This window comes from Colossoma macropomum, unplaced genomic scaffold (assembly GCF_904425465.1).
Source record: "Colossoma macropomum unplaced genomic scaffold, Colossoma_macropomum, whole genome shotgun sequence".
NCBI lineage: Eukaryota > Metazoa > Chordata > Actinopteri > Characiformes > Serrasalmidae > Colossoma > Colossoma macropomum.
In genome coordinates this window covers 37,514,878-37,536,562 of record NW_023494789.1, presented here as the reverse complement: position 1 = coordinate 37,536,562, position 21,685 = coordinate 37,514,878, and the positions used below count along the sequence as shown (strand labels likewise).

The 21,685-nt window shown below is 40.0% G+C and overlaps 1 protein-coding gene across 1 annotated transcript; it reads right to left on the bottom strand.

Moving 5' to 3' along the window:
* Positions 1–5,733: 5,733 nt before the first annotated feature.
* On the bottom strand, positions 5,734–20,138 carry ddx27 (DEAD (Asp-Glu-Ala-Asp) box polypeptide 27). Its single transcript, XM_036571221.1, has 21 exons — positions 19,814–20,138; positions 18,894–19,043; positions 17,790–17,849; positions 17,491–17,707; positions 17,301–17,350; positions 17,091–17,174; positions 16,393–16,498; positions 14,204–14,377; positions 12,365–12,515; positions 11,989–12,088; positions 11,375–11,516; positions 11,064–11,217; positions 10,802–10,883; positions 9,589–9,766; positions 9,253–9,359; positions 9,035–9,131; positions 8,861–8,952; positions 7,191–7,311; positions 6,954–7,050; positions 6,787–6,858; positions 5,734–6,645 (listed from the first exon to the last, which is right to left on the bottom strand). Exons 1-21 carry the CDS (start codon positions 19,898–19,900, stop codon positions 6,630–6,632), a joined length of 2,337 nt encoding a protein of 778 aa, XP_036427114.1. The 5' UTR covers positions 19,901–20,138; the 3' UTR covers positions 5,734–6,629.
* Between the last annotated feature and the right edge of the window lie 1,547 nt (positions 20,139–21,685).

Sequence of the window (21,685 nt, the reverse complement as noted above, 5' to 3'; positions counted from 1 at the left end):
AATAGAATACTTCTTCTTAAGAGTTTCTACTTTTACTCAAGTTCAGAAGTTTTGTACTTCGTTCTCTCCTGGCGAGGAGCTCCTATAGCTTAAAATGTGGTGGGTTAATAGGGAGTGTAGAAGCAAAAGAGGCCCAAAAGACAACGAAACAGAACTTATAAATAAATTAAAACTGTTCTTTCCCAATCGTTATTGCAGTCCCTCAATAGTTATCATGAGAGAGGGAAAGATTACCCTGGCAGAAAAATGAGTGAAAGAAAATCAGTGACCCAGATGAAAATGAAATAAAAGTTGTTTCCATACCTAAAAGATGCTGTTGGTGGATGAAGGATGTGCAGATGACTGCAAGAAGAGAAGAAGTAGTAAAAATCATGACAGTGAAATAAGATTTCAGAAACATTATTCTGGCTGAACCTCTAGTCAGTGACGCAGTGATGTCTTGTACTAACCATAAATGTTTTTTGTTCCACTTACTATACATAAATTAATATTCTCATACAGTGGATGCTCAAACTCCAGTTTATACAACTTTAGGGCAGAAAGTAACCAAGTTAGAGCTCAGTTAGGATAACTAATAAAGGAGAATTTCAAAATTCCTGAATAATTCAATCCACGAGATGTTGACATGTGACTGCAGAGTCATTCAGAGTGTTCTGATATGAAATGGTTCATTGCAGAGAAATGTACCAACTCGCTTTTCTTTACAGTGGTGGTGATAGGAACCAGGGGTCGCCATGTCCGCCGCACAAAAATAGCTATTTTATTCACTACTCAAAACCACCTGTGAACCTATACGTGTGTTTTGTGTAACGTTGATGATGGTGCATGTACTCATCCGCCTCAAAGGAAATTAAGTCAAAACTTTATCACAAAACTACCATTAACAATGTTTCAGTCATCATGCAACACATATCTAACCATTTCATATAATAACTTTGAGAGGGGGCTTTCAGAGGCATTCAGTTCTTCAGATGTGTCCACTGTCACCTCCACTTTGAACATTTCTGAATCATAGCTAGTTTCTCTAGAACAGGGCATCTTCTACCAAACCGCTGTGAATGACTGTCAACATCACAACCATTTAATTATACAGATTTCTTTTTAAATCGGTGGAGTTCTCCTAAGTTTTAACTAACTCAAGCACCAGTCACTCGATGTCTCTCGCTCTAAATATTTCTGCTTTATCTTCTAAACTCATGCGAGTGAAGCACCAAACCTGGTCTGTGATGTTAAGCCATTAGCTTGCAACCACACATCACAAAACAAAACATCTGCACATAAAAAGCATTAAATAAATATTGAAAAAAGTAAATAAAAAGGAAACAGTAACCAGATTACGTTTCAGGATTCTGTTTCTTCTGTTTATAGTTATTTGGTTTTATAGTGTAGTATCGCTGGCCTATTATCACTTAGACAAACATAAAGAGACCAATGGAAGTGTTTATTAATGTTGTTTATTGATGTTTGTGTGAAGTGAAAAGCATACATTCTGGTTCTTCACTCTCTCCCATTACAACACCAAAGTTTTTTCCAGAAGCTCATCTTCTCTTTGCTCCTCACTCTCATGTCCTTCGAGGGCTCCTTCCTCCTTTTTTCCTCAGCCGTCTTTCATTGAATTGCATTGCATTTTGAGCTCCTTGGCCTTCTTCTTCTGGATCTTCTTCCATTCTTGTCTTTCTTCCTTGCTCATGTTCTCACTCGGGACTCAGCTCATGCGGTTTTGCAGCTCCTGCATCAGCTTGTGTTTCTGAATGCCCACCAGAGGAACCGCTGAGAGGATCCTGTCCTCGCTCTCCTTAATCGCAGCTACCGGATCCCTCATCATCTCCTGTTCGCGCTCCAGCTCCTCCATCTCCATCTCCATGCTTCATAATGGCCTTGTACTTGACGTTCACCTCCAGATTTTTGGAGCGGAGCTCATCAGATATCTCCCAGATCTTCTTCACCTTCTTCTTTTCTGCTTCCTACATCTTTCTCATCTCCTCAATCTCTTCCTCTTTCATCAGGAGCTCATCCTGTAGCTGCTCGTTTGCCTCTAAGAGCTTCTGGATGCGCTGCTTCATCTGGGCTTCTAGATGTTCTTTCTCCAGCGCCTCAGCAGCTTTTCTCATCTTTTCTGTCCTCTCCACTCCTCCCTCTCTGTCCTTCAATCCTTCTGGTCTCTCTCTGTGGATGCTTCTTCCATCTCTCTGGCTTGGTCCAACTGCCAGTCCTTTGTTTTGAGCTCAGCACTGAGTTTCTCTACGTGCAACACCAGGCAGGCCTCCTTGACTGTCCACTGGATTTTCGTGAATGACATCACAAACGTTCGTGATGACATCATTACATACAGTAGAAGGACGTATTTCACTAAAAAGCAAAGAAAACTTACCTATATTTCTCCTTTTTTCTACAGCAAACAAGTTTTGGGCAGCAGAACGCTGGCATTACTGCCACTAAGTGCTGATTGGTTGGCGAATGGAACAGCTCATTGGCTGTTTGTGCTCACTGATATCATGGACGTACATGAGGTGCCGTTTTAACCTCCTCCTATAACTCGAATTTAAAAGCTCTTAAAAAATAACAGCAGTGTTAAAATGTTTTATGCTAACACTAAAATGTTTTAGTGTTCAGGAAGTGAATGCATTCTTTTACATAAACGATGATTTTGCTCAAATGCACCACAGTAACCCATTAATTTTGGACTCACTCAGGAGCGCCCTCTAGCGTTTGAGAAACCTGGAAGACACTGCAGAGTGGTAATTCTCATCTTTACAAGTTCTCTGGTTGAATGTTGGCCACTCATCCGGCCCGCCTCAGATATACACATGTAGTGGAAACACATATTCAGAAATGTACAGAATACAGAAATTAAGTATCTTAATAAATATTAAATACACCTACTTTTTACATAACAGGCACATAGCCTATTCAGGAGAATCTTCAAAATGAAAACCATCAATGCTTGCTTATTAGCTTTTTTTTAAATCAGCAGGCAGCATGTAGCATATATGCTCAGTAGAGGAATTCTATATAGGACCTCAATTAACGGCTTCTTCACAAACACTGAAGTTCCTGCTAAAGTCTGAGTAGACTGATAAACCAATGTGATGGTCAGCAATTAACCTCGGTGTTACTGAGCTCTGCTAAAGCCTGAGTAGACTGATAAATCAATGTTATGGTCAGTAATTAACCTCAGTGTTACTGAGCTCTGCTAAAGCCTGAGTAGACTGATAAATCAATGTTATGGTCAGCAATTAACCTCAGTGTTACTGAGCTCTGCTAAAGCCTGAGTAGACTGATAAATCAATGTTATGGTCAGCAATTAACCTCAGTGTTACTGAGCTCTGCTAAAGCCTGAGTAGACTGCTAAATCAATGTTATGGTGAGTAATTAACCTCAGTGTTACTGAGCTCTGCTAAAGCCTGAGTAGACTGCTAAATCAATGTTATGGTGAGTAATTAACCTCAGTGTTACTGAGCTCTGCTAAAGCCTGAGTAGACTGATAAATCAATGTTATGGTCAGCAATTAACCTCAGTGTTACTGAGCTCTGCTAAAGCCTGAGTAGACTGATAAATCAATGTTATGGTCAGCAATTAACCTCAGTGTTACTGAGCTCTGCTAAAGCCTGAGTAGACTGCTAAATCAATGTTATGGTGAGTAATTAACCTCAGTGTTACTGAGCTCTGCTAAAGCCTGAGTAGACTGATAAATCAATCTGACAATCAGCTATTAATCCCATTTCTAAACTCCTTCAAGGGATGTTTGAAAAATCAAAACAAGTTCAGCATCGGCATTATACTGATCATCTGCACAGGGAATTGTGGGAGCAGCAGTGGACTGAAACAGGCAATGACAGAGAAAAGAAAAAAAACATAGTTATCATAAGTTATATAAGTTATAACTTATAACTTATAATTTCACAACTTAATTTAAAGTATAAGCAAATTTTCCATGAAACAGAAGTGTTATGTTAACAGAAGAATTACATAAAGAAAACTAGCAAAGCAGGGAACTGTAATTTTTTTGCGTGTCTCATCAGTATGTGCTCTAAATGTATTCTGAATGTTATGTTTGTACGCTATACATTACTGTATGACAGTGTATTCAGCATCACTACACACCACATTGGCAGTAGAATCAGTCACTGAAGAGCTCAGTGACTTTAAACACGGCACTGTCGTAGGATGCCACTTCTGCCATGAGTCAGTTTGTGAAATTTCTGTCCTACTAGATCTGCCCCGGTCAACTCTAAACGCTATAAATGTGAAAGGGAAGTGTCTAGAAGTAACAGCAGCTCAACCACAAAGCAAAATGATGCAAACTCACAGAGTGAGGCCGCCAAGTGGTGAAGCACATAGTGCTTATCCTCTGTTGCATCACTCACTGCCTCTGGAACCAACATCAGTAAAAGAACTGCACTTCAGAAGCTTCCATGGCCAAGGAGCTTCACACAAGCCTAAGATTACTATGCACAATGCCAAGCATCAGCCGGAGTAGTAGAAAGCACGCCACCACTGGACTCTGGACCAGCGGAAATGTGTTCTTCAAAAATAAATAAGGCATCACTATCTGGCAATCTGGATTTAGCAGATGCCCGGAGAATCTACATACCAGAATGCATAGTGCCAACAGTAAAGTTTGGCAGAGGAGGGATAATGGTCTGGGGCTGTTTTTCCGGGTTTGGTCTCTTTAATTCCAGTGAAGGATAATGTCAGTGCTACAGTGTACAAAGACGTTTTAGACAATTGTATGCTTCCAACTTTGTGGCAGCAGTTTGGGGGAGGCCCTTTCCTAATCCAGCATGACTGTGCCCCTGTACACAAAGCGTACATGGCTTGATGAATTTGGTATGGGGAAACTTCAGTGGCCTGCTCTGGGATGCTGCTCAACCCCACTGAACACCTCTGGGTTGAACTGAAACATCAATTGTGAGCCAGGCCTTCTCATCCAACATCAGTGCCTGACCTCACAAATGCTCTTTTGACTAAATGAGCACAATTTCCTACAAGCAAAATCCATACTAATGGCCACGGTATTGGACTGGGATGTACAACAAGCTCATATGGGGTGCAAAATATAGGTATCCACATACTGTTGGCCATATAGTGTGAGTATACATGCATACACACACACACACACATATATATATATATATATATATATATACACACACACACACACACGCATTTGTGCACAATTCAGTCATTGTAAACAAAGTCATTCAAAGTGCTTTGATGTGAATTGGATCCTTACACAGACACTTTACAATGATAGGAACCAGGGGTCACCATGTCTACAACACAAATATAGCCACTTTAGTTTGTCTGAAATACACGTTTGACAAAACTCATTTCAGACTGGCGTAAAACGACGCCTCAGGCATCAGGCAGGATATTGATAACCACTTCATTTGATAGCCTTCTGTGGTGCATCTCTTAGAGGCATTAGAAGAATCTGATGTCTGGTTCCTAACATCACCACTGAACTCTTTGACGATGATGTATTTCTTTAGAATGGAGCATTTCACCTCAAATCACTCTGAATGACTGGTTACATCTTTACAATTTAATTGTGCAAAAAATTTGGAAAAAACTGTGGAATTCCCACTTAATACACACCATTGTATTATTCAGTGTCAATTCAAACTATGTATCCCAAAATCTAAGACCATGTAAACTCAAACTTAATTCACCAGTTTCTTAATATGTAAAATGCAATTTCAGACAAATCAAGACTTTTTAGACACTCTGGAAAAGAAAAAAGCTAATTTATTACTTGCACATAGCCCAATCCGTTCCATTTATCACAACTGAAAATATGTACCAAAATACAGGACAACATTCAGTTTCAAAAAGGTTCAGCATTTCTTCTCTTGAAATGCTCCAACAGCAATCACACTTATATTTCTGTCTCCCTAGAATGTGTTCTGAAACCTTGTCCTATTTAATAACTATAAACAGTAAGTTAACGAAAAAATGGGCATCTATTCTGTGCTGTGCATGTCTAAAATAGTACAGAACAGCTTCAGCCTTGCACCCCCTTTGTGGGGTTGTTATTAGTGAGTTTGACTGTGTCATGTACAATTAGAGCAGAAGTAAATTTGAAATTGAACACGATTTCTGATGCCAACTGAGAGCCTTGTCTGACCATGTAAAGAGGTAATATCTCTCCACCCTCTGTGCAGTTTGCCCCTTTATTCTCAAGGTCAGCAGCAGTGATGCCAATGAAAAGGCAATGAAGATGGGACACATCACATTTTTAATAACAAAACATATGAATTAAGTGAACTCACATGAGTTAACAGTTAAATTGGGTGGTTAGTTAAAATGACAAGCTTTTTTTATTGCTGTAGGGCTCATACAACTGCACCATGCTCAAATATCCCCCATCCAACTGTCAGATGTCACAGCACTGATGCCCAATCACAGTGCATACTGTAGCAGTCCAGATACAATGAAATCCAGAAGAATTACTTGTCGACATACTGCTTCCTCATGTATTTGATGGGCAAAATTGGCTTTTGTTCCTGCATTGAGAGCAGACCTGCTATTTCCTCTGTAATAGTTCAGGCCTATAAACGTTTCTGATAGCTGGCACCAGGCAAGAACGAATTGCCTTTTCTGCTCCATCCACCAAAACAACCACTTCACTTCCTCCTATACCTGAAAATAAATGTACAAACAAGACAAGATCAACCTAAAGAACAAAGTGTGTACTTTACCAAAATAAGATATTTTGATTTATCATGCTAAACAATTGAACTGGAAAAAATACAGTGGCCTGCACTGTCACAAACATCATACTTGGCTTTGGATTTAAAGCGTCCTCCTTTCTTGTGAGCAAGACCAAGTCTTTTCCTGTCCTCAAAAGAAGGCCTACAAGAATGCAAGAACACATTAAAAGATCTGCATAATTAATGTACTCTTTATGTTCATAGTACAGCAGTTCTGCATGTCTAGAGGAAACATACCCAGCTCTGTACTGCTTCAGGGCTTTCTTGCTGACATTGGTGAGCTCCTTATCAAACACAGACTTCTTTGCAGGTTTTCCACCTTTTTGTTTCAAGACTGGGCAAAAAGAATGAAAGAATCAGCAACATTATGAACATGATCTCAGACTGGAGTCAATTCTAAATGCTAGATTAAACCCAGTGGACTAATTGGTGCTTTTTGGTCCACAACCAAGATGAGACTGAGCCGGTATGCACCTGTCTTTTTGGGATCGTCCTCTGGTACGGCTCTGGCTCTTTTCTGCTTGCGGTCACGCTTTGCAACTCGCTCAGCATACATCTGAGACTTCAGCATCTCAAACTGAGCTCTTTCCTCAGCCTGGTACACAGACAAACAGGAAGAAAACACCAGAAACAAAAGTGAAAGCGTGCACTCTGATTTCCTAAACCAAGCTGTTAATGCACAAACTGCTAAAACCATTTACAGCACCGATCATGCACTAAGGAAGTTTGTGAAGCCACTCAACAAATGCACAAACTATTTGTTGCATGTTCTATTAGGTAAATGCATAACACGATAAATCATTGACAGCTGTAAAACTTAATACATTTTCCTAGTTTGACCTGTCAAACCAGCCATAATTCCAGCCTGAAGCTTGTTGCTATGTCTGCAACTGAACCCATCTCATAAAACAGTGTAAGCAGCAAACATTACCACATTACCAGGGGCAGACATATTAACCATTTGTGCTATTTGCATATCCAACAATTTAAACAATGTGATTATCTTTTTTTTCTAACAAGAATAAAAATGAATTCTGTTAAGAATAAACCCAGATGCACAAGAGCTCTGAAGGTGCTCTGACAGCACACTGACATAAAATAAAGCAAGAGATACTTTATATACTATAGGACTGACAGAAGGCGTTCACCAGTCAGACAGAGTCAGCACCAGTTTGTAAATATAAGCTTGGTGTGTCCCTGGCCTTAAGCAAGCAAAACAAAGCACAATACCAGTAGTATCATACACATGAGCACCGGAGGAACCTTCAACAGACTACGCTACGCTAGTACAGCAGACTACTGTACTAATACACTCTGATGAACCTTCATTTTGTCCACTCATATAGCATAAATAAATGTGTCAAATTAGAGTAATTAAGACAAATGCGATTAACCACGACTGACTACACAAAATAATGCAATTAATCATGATTAATTATTTTAATAATTTGACAAGCCCTAATAAAGACATTACAATCCTAGGGAGGAGGGTCTAATTGCAGCACCATATGAAGGCATTTCTGTGATGTAGACACGCCCCCCAGAAACACCCCTCACGTGACGTCAGGGGCGGGTCGGCTTTAGAGTACTAAAAGCCACAGTAACGTTGCTGAGTAAACAGAACTACAACGGTGTTTTAAGGGCCACCGTTAATAAAAATAAGAAAAGTACACTTTGAGAAAAGTCGTAATATTTCGAGAATAAAGACGTAAAAGTTATGAGAAAAAACTCGCAATGCTTCGAGGGTGAAGCTAACTGTAGGGGGGCTGCCATAAGGTGCTGGGGTCTCGGTTGCTGTACTGGTGACGGTGAAGACGCCGAGCGCGCAGGAGCTCCACTCACTCCTGTGTCCTTGTGGATCGATCGTTTTTATCATCATATCACAAATCACCAGAAGCTACACATTCACACATATTCGTTTTTCAAATGCCAACATCACATAAATATGTAGAAACAATATTACTGATGTATTTTTTCCCCACTGAGTCGAATCCAACAATGAGAGAAGCCATTTTGCAGACATATCGGCCAATGAACGATAAGCAGGTGTTCCTGATGTGGAGCGGCGAACTGCAATAAAAGGCGTTTCTGTAAAACAAAAACTGATCATAGGGAACAATAGTAGCTGTAAGAGAAAACCTTACCGACAGCACTTTCTTCTTGCCTTCTTTCAAGAACTGGGCACGCTTCTTCTTTCCCCTTAAGGCCAAGTCGAAGTCCTGCAGAGCTTTACTCACTGTGGGGACACATTCAGTATTAATCATTAGTGTGTACAGTAATTACATTGTTGTAGGCAGCCACGTGGAAAACAAACTCACTTCGATCCTTCTTCCTCTCCTCATGGGACTGGAACCAGGTCCTCGCTGGCTGCTTCTCATCTGCTTCCTGTGTTAGCCTTTTCTGGGCTGAGTTGATCTGAAACACAAACATGGATGCATCCATACAGACAAACACCCTTAGCCAAGAAGAGCAAGATGTGATAAGATGTGAAGTCACGAGCACCGAATGTGTCTTTATAACAGATATAGTGCCATACCTGTGCTTCTGAGCGCACCATCTCTTTCTCTTCTTTCTCCAAACGCAACACAGCATATATATCCTTCTCCAACTTCTCGATCAAATCTCTGAACTTCAGAATCACCTCTGGTAGACAAAGAACCAGAGACACAGAAACAACTTTAAGATTCATCGCAAAGAATAGACACTAGCAATCTTCCTCAAAGGAACTTTTCTTCAGAATTTTTACTAATTCAACTCATCATTTGGGAAAATGCTATCCAGTGCAAGGTACACGCTCCTTATCTAAAGCACCTAATGCAGTTTTACCTATATACTAAAGATACACTCTATACACTTAGCCACTGTGCTTTACCTTGGGGTAAAACGCGAGCTTTGACAGGTGTTTTGGCCTTTTTCACAATTTCTTTCAGCATCTTCCTCTCGCTCTCTCCCACCAGAGACACGGATCGGCCCACTTTCCCTGCTCGCGCTGTGCGGCCCACCCTGTGCACATAATGTTTGACTGTGTTGGGCATGGTGAAGTTTATTACCTGAAGGTGTGGAAAAAAAAAAACAACTTTTATTCATGTATCCCAAATGAAAAGTCTTTCACATCACAGCAATGGGGTACAGCAGAGACGAAAATCAGTACATCAGTCCTTCTCTAAATGCACATGCATCTATCACTTATTTAGGACTGGTATCAAAACATCACAGTGCTGATGGCAGCCATGAGCAAGTGTCATTCTGACAGAAGTTACAGGTGGTCTGCCCATCTCTGAACCTTCTGGCAGCGTTGAAACTGAGACCATTCTGTTCATTTTTTTAGTTTTTTTTTTTTCTTATTTAAGCAGATGTACTGCCACATTGCAAAACATTTTTCTATTGTTTTATGGTGCTTTAAATATTGGTAATTAAATGTTCTATATCATCCTCTAATTTGAAAAATGATTTGTGGTCATACTTGGGTTCATGATTGAAGCTTGAATTACGCTGTAAGTAAACCACCTTACATTACAGATGCATTGTAAAAAAGCAATTGCACAACTGGCAGACATTTTATTGTGTCCATCTGCATATGGCAGAGGTTGGGAACCGTCTTGTGGCCTGAATTATGAGTTAGAACCCACATACAGAATTTTGTGTCCGGGCCAGACCCGACTGGAGAGACAGTACTGCATTTTGGGTCTATAACCAATCCGAGCCTTAAAAAATTCTGTCTGAACTTGACCCGACTTGGTCCACACTATTATGTTTTAAGTCCAAAACTGACCCAAGCATAACAAAATTTTGTCAGAAACTAACAAACTGACCCATCCACCACCCAAAGTCGAGAACAAAACCTGACAGGACAGTGCCGGTTACTGTGTAGTGGCAATAACAATCGCCATTAGAGAGACAATATAAAATAATATGCTACTACAAAATCATCAACTGTCCTGCTTTTACAAATTTATTTGTCAAATTAAGGATCTTGATGATCTCATTGTACACTGAATAAGAGGGCTGCCAAACATGAAAATGGCTTTTAAAACAAAACCTTTAGCCTGTTGGGCAGACTTGTAAAGGCTATTTAAGGAACATACTGTTTTGACTCCTTCAATGTCCAGACCTCTGGCTGCTACATCTGTGGCTACCAGGATGTCAATCTGTTCATCTTTAAACCGCCTATAAAAGAGACCAAAGAGAAAGCAACTTAAACATTTAAGAAGAGAAATGCAATTTTTAAAAATGTGATTTTCATTTATACACTTTAGTACCATCAAATTTTATACTTTATGTTTTGTACTTCAAAATAGCCTTTAGGTCAGTGTGTCCAGTGTTTTCATCTGAAAGTCAGTGCTGTACCTGAGACTCTCCAACCTCTGCGTCTGAGACAGGTTTCCATGGAGTTCACCGACCTTTAACCCCATGAGGCCGAGGAGGATGTGCATGCGGTGGGCCTGTTTCTTGGTCTGAGTGAACAGCATCACATGATCCTGAAAGGTCCGTGTGAGGAGCGCTGCTCACACAGCGGCAAGAAGGAGAAGCAGGAAGAATTCAATTCATTTTATGATGTGATGATATGATATGAAAGGAACTGCGATGTGAAAGACTGTTCCTTCAAGGACAGGGAGAGGAGGAGAGGGGAGGAAAAGAGAAAAGAGGCTCTGCCTCACCTGCCACAATAGCCTCTCTGTCTCCTTCCCTGGCCGGCCGAATCCTCACAAACTCCTGTCTGAGGTACGGAGCAACGTCCGTATTACTGTTCACAAAGATCCTCACTGGCTGCTTTAGTGACACTGAGGCCAGGTCTTTAACCTTTGACACACAAAAACACACATTTGATGTGCGAATGCAAGCACATATTTTGCATTTGAATTATGTCTTTAATAACGCACACTCCCATGGGAAATGCAATTGTGAATAAATAACAAACTCCATTTTAAATTTGCATTTGAATTAGAATAAAGTCCAAAATACGTGGATTTTCCAAGACAAAAATTCCCTGAGGGAACAATAATGTACATCTTATCTCTCCGGAAGTTAAACTGATGACTCATACCGGTCTTTTGACTCAGAAAATTTCCAGACAATTACCTACAATTTGCAAATCTAAACATACAGTATCGCACAAGAGCATCCCTGCATGTCCCCCTGCACCCTACAATAGACATGTTGGAAAAAAGTGGTGGCAAATGACCACAGCACATCATGGAGCATGTGCCTAAACCTACTGAAGCATTAGACATGACTGTGAGCACTAAAACTGGACCTCTGAAAAGACAAATACCTCTTCACTCATGGTGGCAGAGAACAGCATAGTCTGTCTCTGATAGGAGCAGAGACGGATAATCTCCTTCATCTGCTCTTCAAAGTACTCATCCAACATCCTGTAGAAAAAAACTCATTAAACAACTGGGCAAACTCAATCTCTCAAGGAACTGTTCAAAGAAAAGTCCAGAAGCAGGTTTAATGTAACATTTCCTGTTTAAATTTTAACCTTGCTAATAATTTACTGCTACCAGTCACCAGTTACAGATATGCAAATAAGATTTTAATAATGAAAAGCTTGTTTTCACCTATTACTAACGACATTAGTATTTCTGAAATTCATGCTTTTAAGTTTAAAGGAATGTAAAACGCATGACTGCTGAATCCGGTCTCACCTGTCAGCCTCATCCAGAATAAGGACTTCAATCTGGCTCAGTTCAAAAGATGGAGTGTTGTGCAAGTGGTCAATCAAACGACCAGGTGTTGCAATCAGAATGTCAGGACCTGCCCTCAAGGCTGCTTCCTGTGACTTAAGGTCCAAGCCACCTGAGCAGGGCAAAAGAAACACCATCAACAACCTGATTTGAGAGTTCTTGTCCTTACTACAGACATCATCTTACAAACATGTTAACAGGTCAACAATTTTCCTTCTCTCCCAAGTCTGAGCAGGGGCAGTATAGAGATTATAAGGGGCGTTATCTCTTCAGCCGCCCAAAACTGGTTCTCCCAGTTGTATGCCAGTAGATACTGGCAGATAATGCTGGATCAGATATCACTGAGTGAAAACTAATGAATCCACTAATGATGCATAAGCAGTGAAGGAGAGAGAGTTGAGAGAGCTGGAGCTGAGGCAACAGGACCCAGAACAGTAGAGCTGAGAGTGCAGGGAGGTGAGTACAGTACAACCAGGGAAGATGCAGATGATGACCGAAGCAGAAAATACCAAAATCTAACTAAGAGAGAGTATGATAATGATAAAAACATAAAAAAGACATGTAAATAATGTAAATTAATTCTCCAACCAATCTCTATTGTAGTTTAAAAATAAATAAATATAAAATCAGTATCGGTCGGTATACTTAAAGTTTCAGTATCAGAACAGATGATGCAGTATGGAGCATCTCTAGCAATCATATGGTATTTCAGACAATTAGACCATTTTCAAACACTGATGTACACTTTGCAGTAAAAAATAGACTGAAATAGGACAGAGAGACTATTCATTCTCAATTACTAATAGTACTCAATTACTAAGTACTAATAGTACAGCTATTCTAAACATAGCCACTCAGACTGCTCCTCTAATCAGAAATGCATCTGAATGACAATATAGGCACTTAGGATTGAGAACTTTTTGTCTTAGCCAAGTTTCATTTCTAAGATCACAGCTATGTAGGTCATTCCACACATAAAAATGGGTCACATCTGCTGTCTCTTCCTTTCTGATTGCCTGATATGATTGGTTTACTATGTCATTATTGGTATGCATAATCTGACATAAATTGACTCAGCATACATAACTGCTTGATTTCTCAGTGGTTTGTGTTTCACACAGTCTTGCTCAGCAGCCAACAGCATTTCGACTCTTTCACTATTGAACATTACAGGATAACAATTATTAAAAGCTAAGCTGTTAAACTGGCTTACAAAAAAATCTTTCTGCAATGAACTGCAGGAGACGACCGCTATGTGGTTTTCTGGGCTTATATTCATATCGATTATTGGTACATAATGAGACCCATAACCAACATACTGGGTTAATATTCATTGCCCATTAAACTGAAGTTTGAACAGTGTAAAAATGAACAGAAACGTAACGCCTGCATGAAATAAACACTAAGTAAAATTACTTTAACAAAATTATAAAAAGAAACATGGCATCATTTGAACATATGAATGTCTTAAGAATAAAACACAGAGTGTCCAGACAGTATAATTTGGAAATAATTATATAAATAATAATATAAATAATAAAGTGTAATAATACTGTTTAAAATAAAATTGCATTAAAGATCACATCACACACACTTTTCACTGGCAAGAAAACAAATCAAAATGCTGATTCTGTTTATGGGAAAAATTATAAATATCAGACTGACCCTTAGCACACAAGTATTAATCTGGACATTAGTCAACAACATCTCCACCACTGCAAATGACCAGCAGAATGAAAAATAAGAAAACTGCATCCCAGCACAAATGAACTCAAAAAGTATAAACAGAGGAAAACTCACCCACAGCCAGGCAGGTGGTGATGTTGGTGAACTGGCTGAGCTGGCGAGCCACAGAATGCACCTGAATGCCCAGCTCTCTGGTGGGCACTAGCACCAGCACCCGGGTCACTTGTGTCTCCCTTGGCTTATAGAGGAGACGCTCCAGCACAGGTAACATGAAGGCTGCAGTCTTACCTGGTGAGGGGTAGAGAGGTTTAAGCACGAACACTATCGCTTGATGCAAATACCAGCGACATGCTTGATTCCCCCTGAACTGCTTAAATGTGACCACCGGGCTTCATCTTAGTAAGAGAACATCTAAAGGGTTAGGGCACTGCAGTATTTAAGCATTACGTGGTTCAAAATACATTGTTCAGAGTTTCCACTCCTCTGGGAAAAAGTGTTTCTATTGGGACGCACAATCAGTATCGTCCAGCATCACAGTCTGCAACGCTGTGCTGTGACATAAACAATGTAAGTGAGGTAAGCGCAATTGTGCTGTATTTGAATGCTGCTGCTACACCTGTACCAAATTATTGTAGCATCATTCTAAATAGCCAGTTATCTCATACTTTTGCAAGATAATGATTCGACTAATTTTTCATTTAGAATTTAAAGTGCCAGTTTGACCCACTGGAAAGCAAATGATGTTATTCATATTGAGACTTAGATTAGAAGAAAGTACTGGAAATGTGTTTGTGTTCATTTAGCCCACACAGTGTGAGTTTTGGGCAAATAAAAATCAGCTACCAGCCAATTCAGCTGTGAATGCACTAGTGCTAGCCATAAAAACATATGATCCATACTCCTCTAGTTCTTCACGTTTTAAAAGACAAGTTCCAGTCTTCGTCTATATGTAAAAATATAATATATAAAATCAAATATCTGAGGCTGGGATCGCACCTCTAAACATACCTTAGCATCTCACATGTAAGGATCTAGGAGCTAAGACATGTCACACATCCTTGCATCACTCACACTGTAAAGCCCATGTGTCAAACATAAGGCCAAGTCAGGCCTGTGACACAGTCTTATTCAGCCCACAAAACTATTTTAATTTTCTATTCTTATTAGCCTGTTTCACCCTGAGATGCACTACAGTCCCCAGCATGCACTGCAACATAGTGTGCATTCCGACTCCCTTCCTCCAACAACAATCTTTGGGTCAGCGGTTACACAAAAAGAAAAGATGCCTGGTGTGTAGTTCAAACAAATAGGCAGTTTAATAAAACCCTAAAACTATTTATTTTTATTTAGAATTATTATTGAAAAAGTATTCAGTGCCTATTTTGCTGTTGCAGTTTTGGCATGTTGTGAATAAACAATGGTCTGTTCGGTTCACGGCAAAATGTTAAGCAAAAATAAAATAAAAGCACAGCCCACAGATTTGCTGAGGTTTTTTAATATGGCCCTTTTAGTGGTTGTGTTTGACACCCCTGCTGTAAAGCTTACAGCCCTCAACTGATTAGATAGTCTTGTGTTCACTGGCCAAACAGCCAGAGTCATTCAGGGGGAATAATACTGCAAAATCAGAAAAAACACTCTAATGCTGAAAATCTGATGTCACACAAAGTCAAGGCTAACAACTATTTTCACTATATGAAATTCAAGCTGGTGGGGACTTTTCATACTGGGCATAAATGGGTCAAGTCCATGTTGTATGAAAGCTACGTTCTACACTTTTCTTTCCTTTTTATGTACAAAACTGACCAAAATTCATCTTTCTATATTATTATATGAACTGGTAATCACAGTTTTATACTCTGTAATGCCACAAAACACAAATGCCCACAATGAAATGACAGCCACTTTTTACGTAGAATTGAAAAACTCAATTCACTGAATGCAGCAGGTAACAGCCTTCCTTAGAGCTTGCTCAGGGTGTTTTGAGACTGATGCATAACACCAACAAGGACCAGGACATATTTTTTATTTCTATACTCCTGAAGTTGAATGTTCCAGAATGAAGTACTGAACACTTGGACACTGCTGTGAGCTTTAAGACCAGAAAGTCTGGTACTGCAGAGGCAAATTTCCTTCTCCTTGGAATGGAGTTGCCCCATTATAATATTAAATCAGCCAATGGTGAGAAGCTAAAAGCAAGCACAAACAAATATGCCTACCAAACAATTTAAATGACTTCTTTGACAAACGGTCCAGCTACCCCTTTTTAACAGTATGTAAACAGAAAGCAAGCACTTGTGACTTACCGGTTCCAGTAGCAGCACAGGCACAAATGTCCTTCCCTAGCAAGCCCACAGGCACACAGGCCTTCTGGATTGGTGTGGGCTGCTTAAATCCCATAGTAGTTATAGCCTGTAGAAACCGTCAAGAAAACAGTCAAAATTACATACAAGTCTACTTCACTTTTCTTTAAGTTTGCAGTTATATGATATTCATCATTTCCTTTTCAAATTAGGGTGATACTGGACAGTGTAATCTACAAAGGGTGCAAGATGTATCTGTGGCCAACATTGAGCAATGAATGTGAAAATCATATTTAGATGATTTAAACTACTAATTGTTTCTATTCTTCTCATTACCTGAAAAAACAGCACAGACTATCCCCACCACTCCCAACAAGAAAGATCAAAGGTTTGATGATCTTTCGATTTGTAACCTCATGCTCACACTTTATATACGGATTATGGCGTGACTAGAAATAACCCCAAAAAAAAAATTATTATTTATTAGGATTGGCCACAACAAGGTGCTGATTTTCGATTATCATTAGCACCTCAGAAATTCCATATCAGTGAATCCCTTTAATTTACCAGGTAATTTTGTTCTAATGCTGAAGTCAACCACTTTTCTATGCATACCAATATACGAATTTCAAGCACTGAACTCAAGGCCTTTGTAAAATTTTTGGGAAACTTTTCAACAAACGTGAAACATGGTGTATGACCTTCAGCAGAGGTCTGGACAGATTCATGTCCTGGAATGTGAGGTTTTCATCATACTGTGAGGCATCTTCAAAGAAGGCTTCAGGCTGCAGAAAAAACAGAGAAGTGTAAACACAAAGATCCTGTTGATGACCTAGAGCTGTGTGCTCCACATGCACTGTAGTCTATTCAGTTCACCGTGCAGACCAAGTAAAAATCTGGTTAATGCTTACATCTTCTGCAACCTTCTTTTTGCCTTTCTTTCCTTTCTCCCTTAGCGTATCTACAAGGACAAAGTGGACAATAACAAGGTAGAATGCACGTGTAAAACACGATATAAATAATCATAAAGACTGGAAATATGTCTTCGTGTGTAAACATTAGCAAAATAAATGCTTGAATCTGCAGGTCTATTCCTCTTACCTGCTTTTTTGAGGACTTCTTCATCCCCTGAAGAAAACTCATCCTCTTCATCATCATCATCATCACCATCGTCATCTCCATTATCACTCTCATTACCGTCCTCTTTTTCATGATCATTATCTTCATTGTCACCATCTTCGTCATCTTCATCTTCACCATCTTCCTCTTCCTTGGTAACTGGAGCGTCACTTTTCTTGCCGTCTTTCTGAGCTTTCTCCTGAACACCATCATTACAGTCAGTGTGGGTCACAGTGCAATCAAAACACCTTTGACAATCAGATGTGGTGTCATGGACTTACCTCTGTTTTGCGCTTTTTACGCACTTTCTCGATCTTCTCATCCAGCGTGGTGGGTGCTTTCTTGAAAACAGAGAGGAGAAGGATAAGTCAACATAGTGACCAAGTATAGTCCTAGGACACCATTATCCCAGAGCAACGATCATCACATAGAGCTTGTGAGGAATCAAATACCGGTTCTGGAGATTCAGCATCCAGCACAGTTTGGTAATCCAGCTGCTCCAACACACCTACTACATCTGGTAACTTCTGACTTAAATCTGATATGCCTAAGATGTATGTCACAATATTTTCCAAAGTTATCATGATATTTAAGTCTGCACTACTAAGGTTAATTAATGCTTCCTGAGTGACTACAAACTGAACATTTGTTTTGACTGGAATGTTGTTAACTATACCATGTTTATTGAGAGGAAACCTGCTGGAACAGCTCTTTCAAAACTATCTGAAGCACTCAATGGACACACAACTAAACAGACACTACAGGTTTTTTTTTTACGTATCAATACTGCTAACACTATAAATCAGCTGTGCAACAGCAACACCAGTACAGACAACTTGCACTATATCTGTCCAAAGTCTGCAGACACCTCCTCATCCAATGTTTCTTCTGAAAAAACGGGTATTAATAGGGCGTCTGTCCCTCTTAGTTTCTACTCTTCTGGGAGGCCTTACACTGGATGTTAAAATATTGCTGTGAGAATTTCAAATATGTTCAGCCACAAGAGCATCAGTGAGGTCAGGTACTGATGTCAGATGATTAGTTCTGACTCACAAAGGCCACTCCAGATTATCCCAAATGTATTAGATGAACCTCATTGACTCCAGAGAACAGTTCCACTGCTCCACAGCCCAATGCTGGGGGGGCTTTATACCACTCTAGCTGACGATCAGCACTGGAGATGGTGACCTTAGGCCCTTGTGCAGCTGCCCAGTCCTATTCTATTGCGCAATGCTTTTCCATGGAGATTATACAAGCTGTGTGTGCACAGTAGAACGCCTGTGCCAGCAATGGTGCACTGTTAATTAGCTGAGGTCACTAATTAAAAGGGGTCTCTGGATACTTTCAGACATACAGTGCATCACCTTGCTCTATTCTGTACTCACTCTCTTTTTGAGCTGGGCCATAACAGAGGCCATGGCCCAATCTTCGCTGTACAGTCCATCACTCTCTCCAAACTCAAAGTCGAAATTGAAGTCTCCGTTGCCTCGTCCTTTCAATGCCCTTCTCTCCTTATTCAGGACTATGGGCTGCTCCTGAGGAGGAGGAATAATGAAGAAGTGAAAAAGCAGTTGTTTCTGTAAACAGTACGCTGATTAGAGGTGTGACATACATTGCACAGTTTAATTCAACATGCAAAGGTATCAAATAATATGTTAAACAGACTGGAACAAATACTGATCACATTGCATGGACTATCATCTCTCAAGATCAAAATCAGGGATGAAAGTGCACTCTTTATGAGCGCACACTGTCTATAGTGTATTATTATAAACATATACAGTGTAACGCTTCACAAAAACTAAGACGTATAGATTCACTGGTGGTTTTGGATATATACTTTTGTAAACATTGTGACCCCTGCTTCCTGTGTCTTTGTCATCTCAACAATTTAAATATGCCGCATTTTTGAAAAATCAGTGGACTGCCCCTTTTAGATTTAAACATATGACAGATTTTCAGGCGCTACTTTTTCAATCTGTATTAAAAACATTAAATCGTACCGAGCCCTAAAGTGACATGAAGATGTAGCCACATGTTACTGTAAGTTTCTTATAACTTGTGGCCTCAATAAATTAATTTGTGGCCTCAGTATATTTATTTGTAGCCATGCCTTATGGAAAAACAATCACCATGCCACCTTAGGGCCTCCGCAGAATCGAGACACCACGGTATTAGCGTATCGAACCGAATCAGGAGTTCTGTGAATCGTTACACCCCTAATGCTGATACCTGTGATTTTCAATAACAAGTGATTCAGTTGTGATATGAAGCCAGTGAGCCGAACAAACGGACACGTGCTCACCTCTTCACCCTCAGAGCCCGACTCGCTCTCCACAGGCACATCTGCGTCGTCCTCAATGGTCCCGACGAGATCAAAATCTGAAAACATGTTGTTCTCACAGACTGTCCAGATCCTACTAACTAACGTCAGCTACCGCTTAGCCGAGCCAGCTGGCGATGAAGCAGCGGGCTTCGGGGTGTTATCTACTAGGCTAGATGGAATGCTAATGTATGTAATATCGCATATAAATAATAATAACTTATCAGTGAGCGTTGAAACACCACATCCAGACTCCTCACTCACAGCACACACACGTGCGCTGAAAAACTCCAGGAACTGCGTCGCACGCGTTTCCTCCTTCGGCAGCAGCAGAGGCCACTGAACGACGCTGCCCTCGTGTGGTGAGAAGAAGACTGGCGCTTGTTCTCGGCATATTTTGCTACACAGATTATTTTAAATGACTCATATCATACACCTTTCTTTTTCTACCCGAGGTCCACTTATGGTTTTTTGTGGTTTATATCAACAACCGTCACGCCGTCATTGAGTTTTACACATTCAAACTCAACTTTATCCCTTAGAATTAAATGACTGATGTGTAAATAATCTCTGTTCTGATTGGCTGCCCTGTATCTTATAAAAAAAAAGTCCTGAAACACTCCTGCCAAAGGGTGAATATGTGGATATATGTAACTCGGTTTTTGTAACATCACAAAATTTCCATATCTGGACTGGGAAAAAAATGAGTAGGTTTCAAAAGTTTAACAAATATTTATACACACACCTTGTGTTTATTTTAAGCATGAACCATTTTTAAAAGCATGTTAAGACCACCAAAAAGGTCAGTGATACAAGTGTAAGGTGTCTAAATTATGTAGTTTCATAAAATGAATAAAAGTTTTTTTTCCTGCAAGGGCATAACGAGCTATTAGCCACATTCAGGTGACCAAATACACAAACCATCCGGTTTTATAACATTGAACAAAGCAATTAGAATTTCAGTGGAAGTTTACCACATTACTGCATAAGAGATAGGAAAACAGGACAGCACCCCTCTAGCCCCTTGAACAACCTACACAGTAGATCAGGGGTGTCAAACTGAACCACTAAAAGTGCCATATTAAAAAAATCTCAGCAAATTTGTAGGCCAGCCGTGTTTTTATTCCAATTTTACATAACATTTTCCCACGACCCCAACAGACCATTGTTTGTTCAAAATATGCCAAAACTTCCAACAGCAAAATAGGCACTGAGCACTTATTCAAAAATAATTCTGAAAAAAAATTGTTTTAGGTAGATTTTTTACAACTGCCTAATTGCTCAAAATAGACACCAGGCATCTTTTCTTTTCGTGTAACTGCTGGCCCATTGATTGCTGCTGGTGGAAGAGGGGTCAGAACGCACACATGTTGCGGTGCATGCTGGTAGTACATCTCAGGGTGAAACGGGCTAATACTATAGAAAATTAATTTCGCAGGCCGAATAAGATGGTCATGGGCCTAACTTGGCCTGAAATCCTTGTGTTTGACACATTAGCAGTAGATGAAGAAGCAGGAAGTCCAAGCTAGTGCAGCAAGAATTTTTTTTATACACTTTTGTTTCCCCAAACACCGTGACCCAGAAGGATAAGCGGCTTAAAATGTGTGCGTTTCCCCAAACACTGTCAGCCTGTTCGGCCTTCAACATTCTGCCTATACATTAGATAAGCCATCACATTTCTGGCAACTTAAAAAGCAAAAATCAGCCACCAGCACTCAAAACTACTTGACTATAGGACTCTGCTTTCATCAACAGGTAAAATGAGCAATTGAAAATACACTTAATAGCAGTCTAACTGCACAGACAATTTACAACAAGCAGAAAAGCAGTACAAGCATAAACACACCAGGAGCC

What these genes read in the sequence shown, in the direction of transcription:
- ddx27 (XM_036571221.1), bottom strand. Translation starts at nt 19,900, where the DNA reads ATGTTTTCAGATTTTGATCTCGTCGGGACCATTGAGGACGACGCAGAT. An exon ending in AAAAGAAGGTTGCAGAAGAT is followed by an intron (nt 17,175 to 17,300) that starts GTAAGCATTAAC and finishes TTTTTTCTGCAG; the next exon opens with CCTGAAGCCTTCTTTGAAGA. An exon ending in CTGTGCTGCTACTGGAACCG is followed by an intron (nt 14,378 to 16,392) that starts GTAAGTCACAAG and finishes ACCCCTCACCAG; the next exon opens with GTAAGACTGCAGCCTTCATG.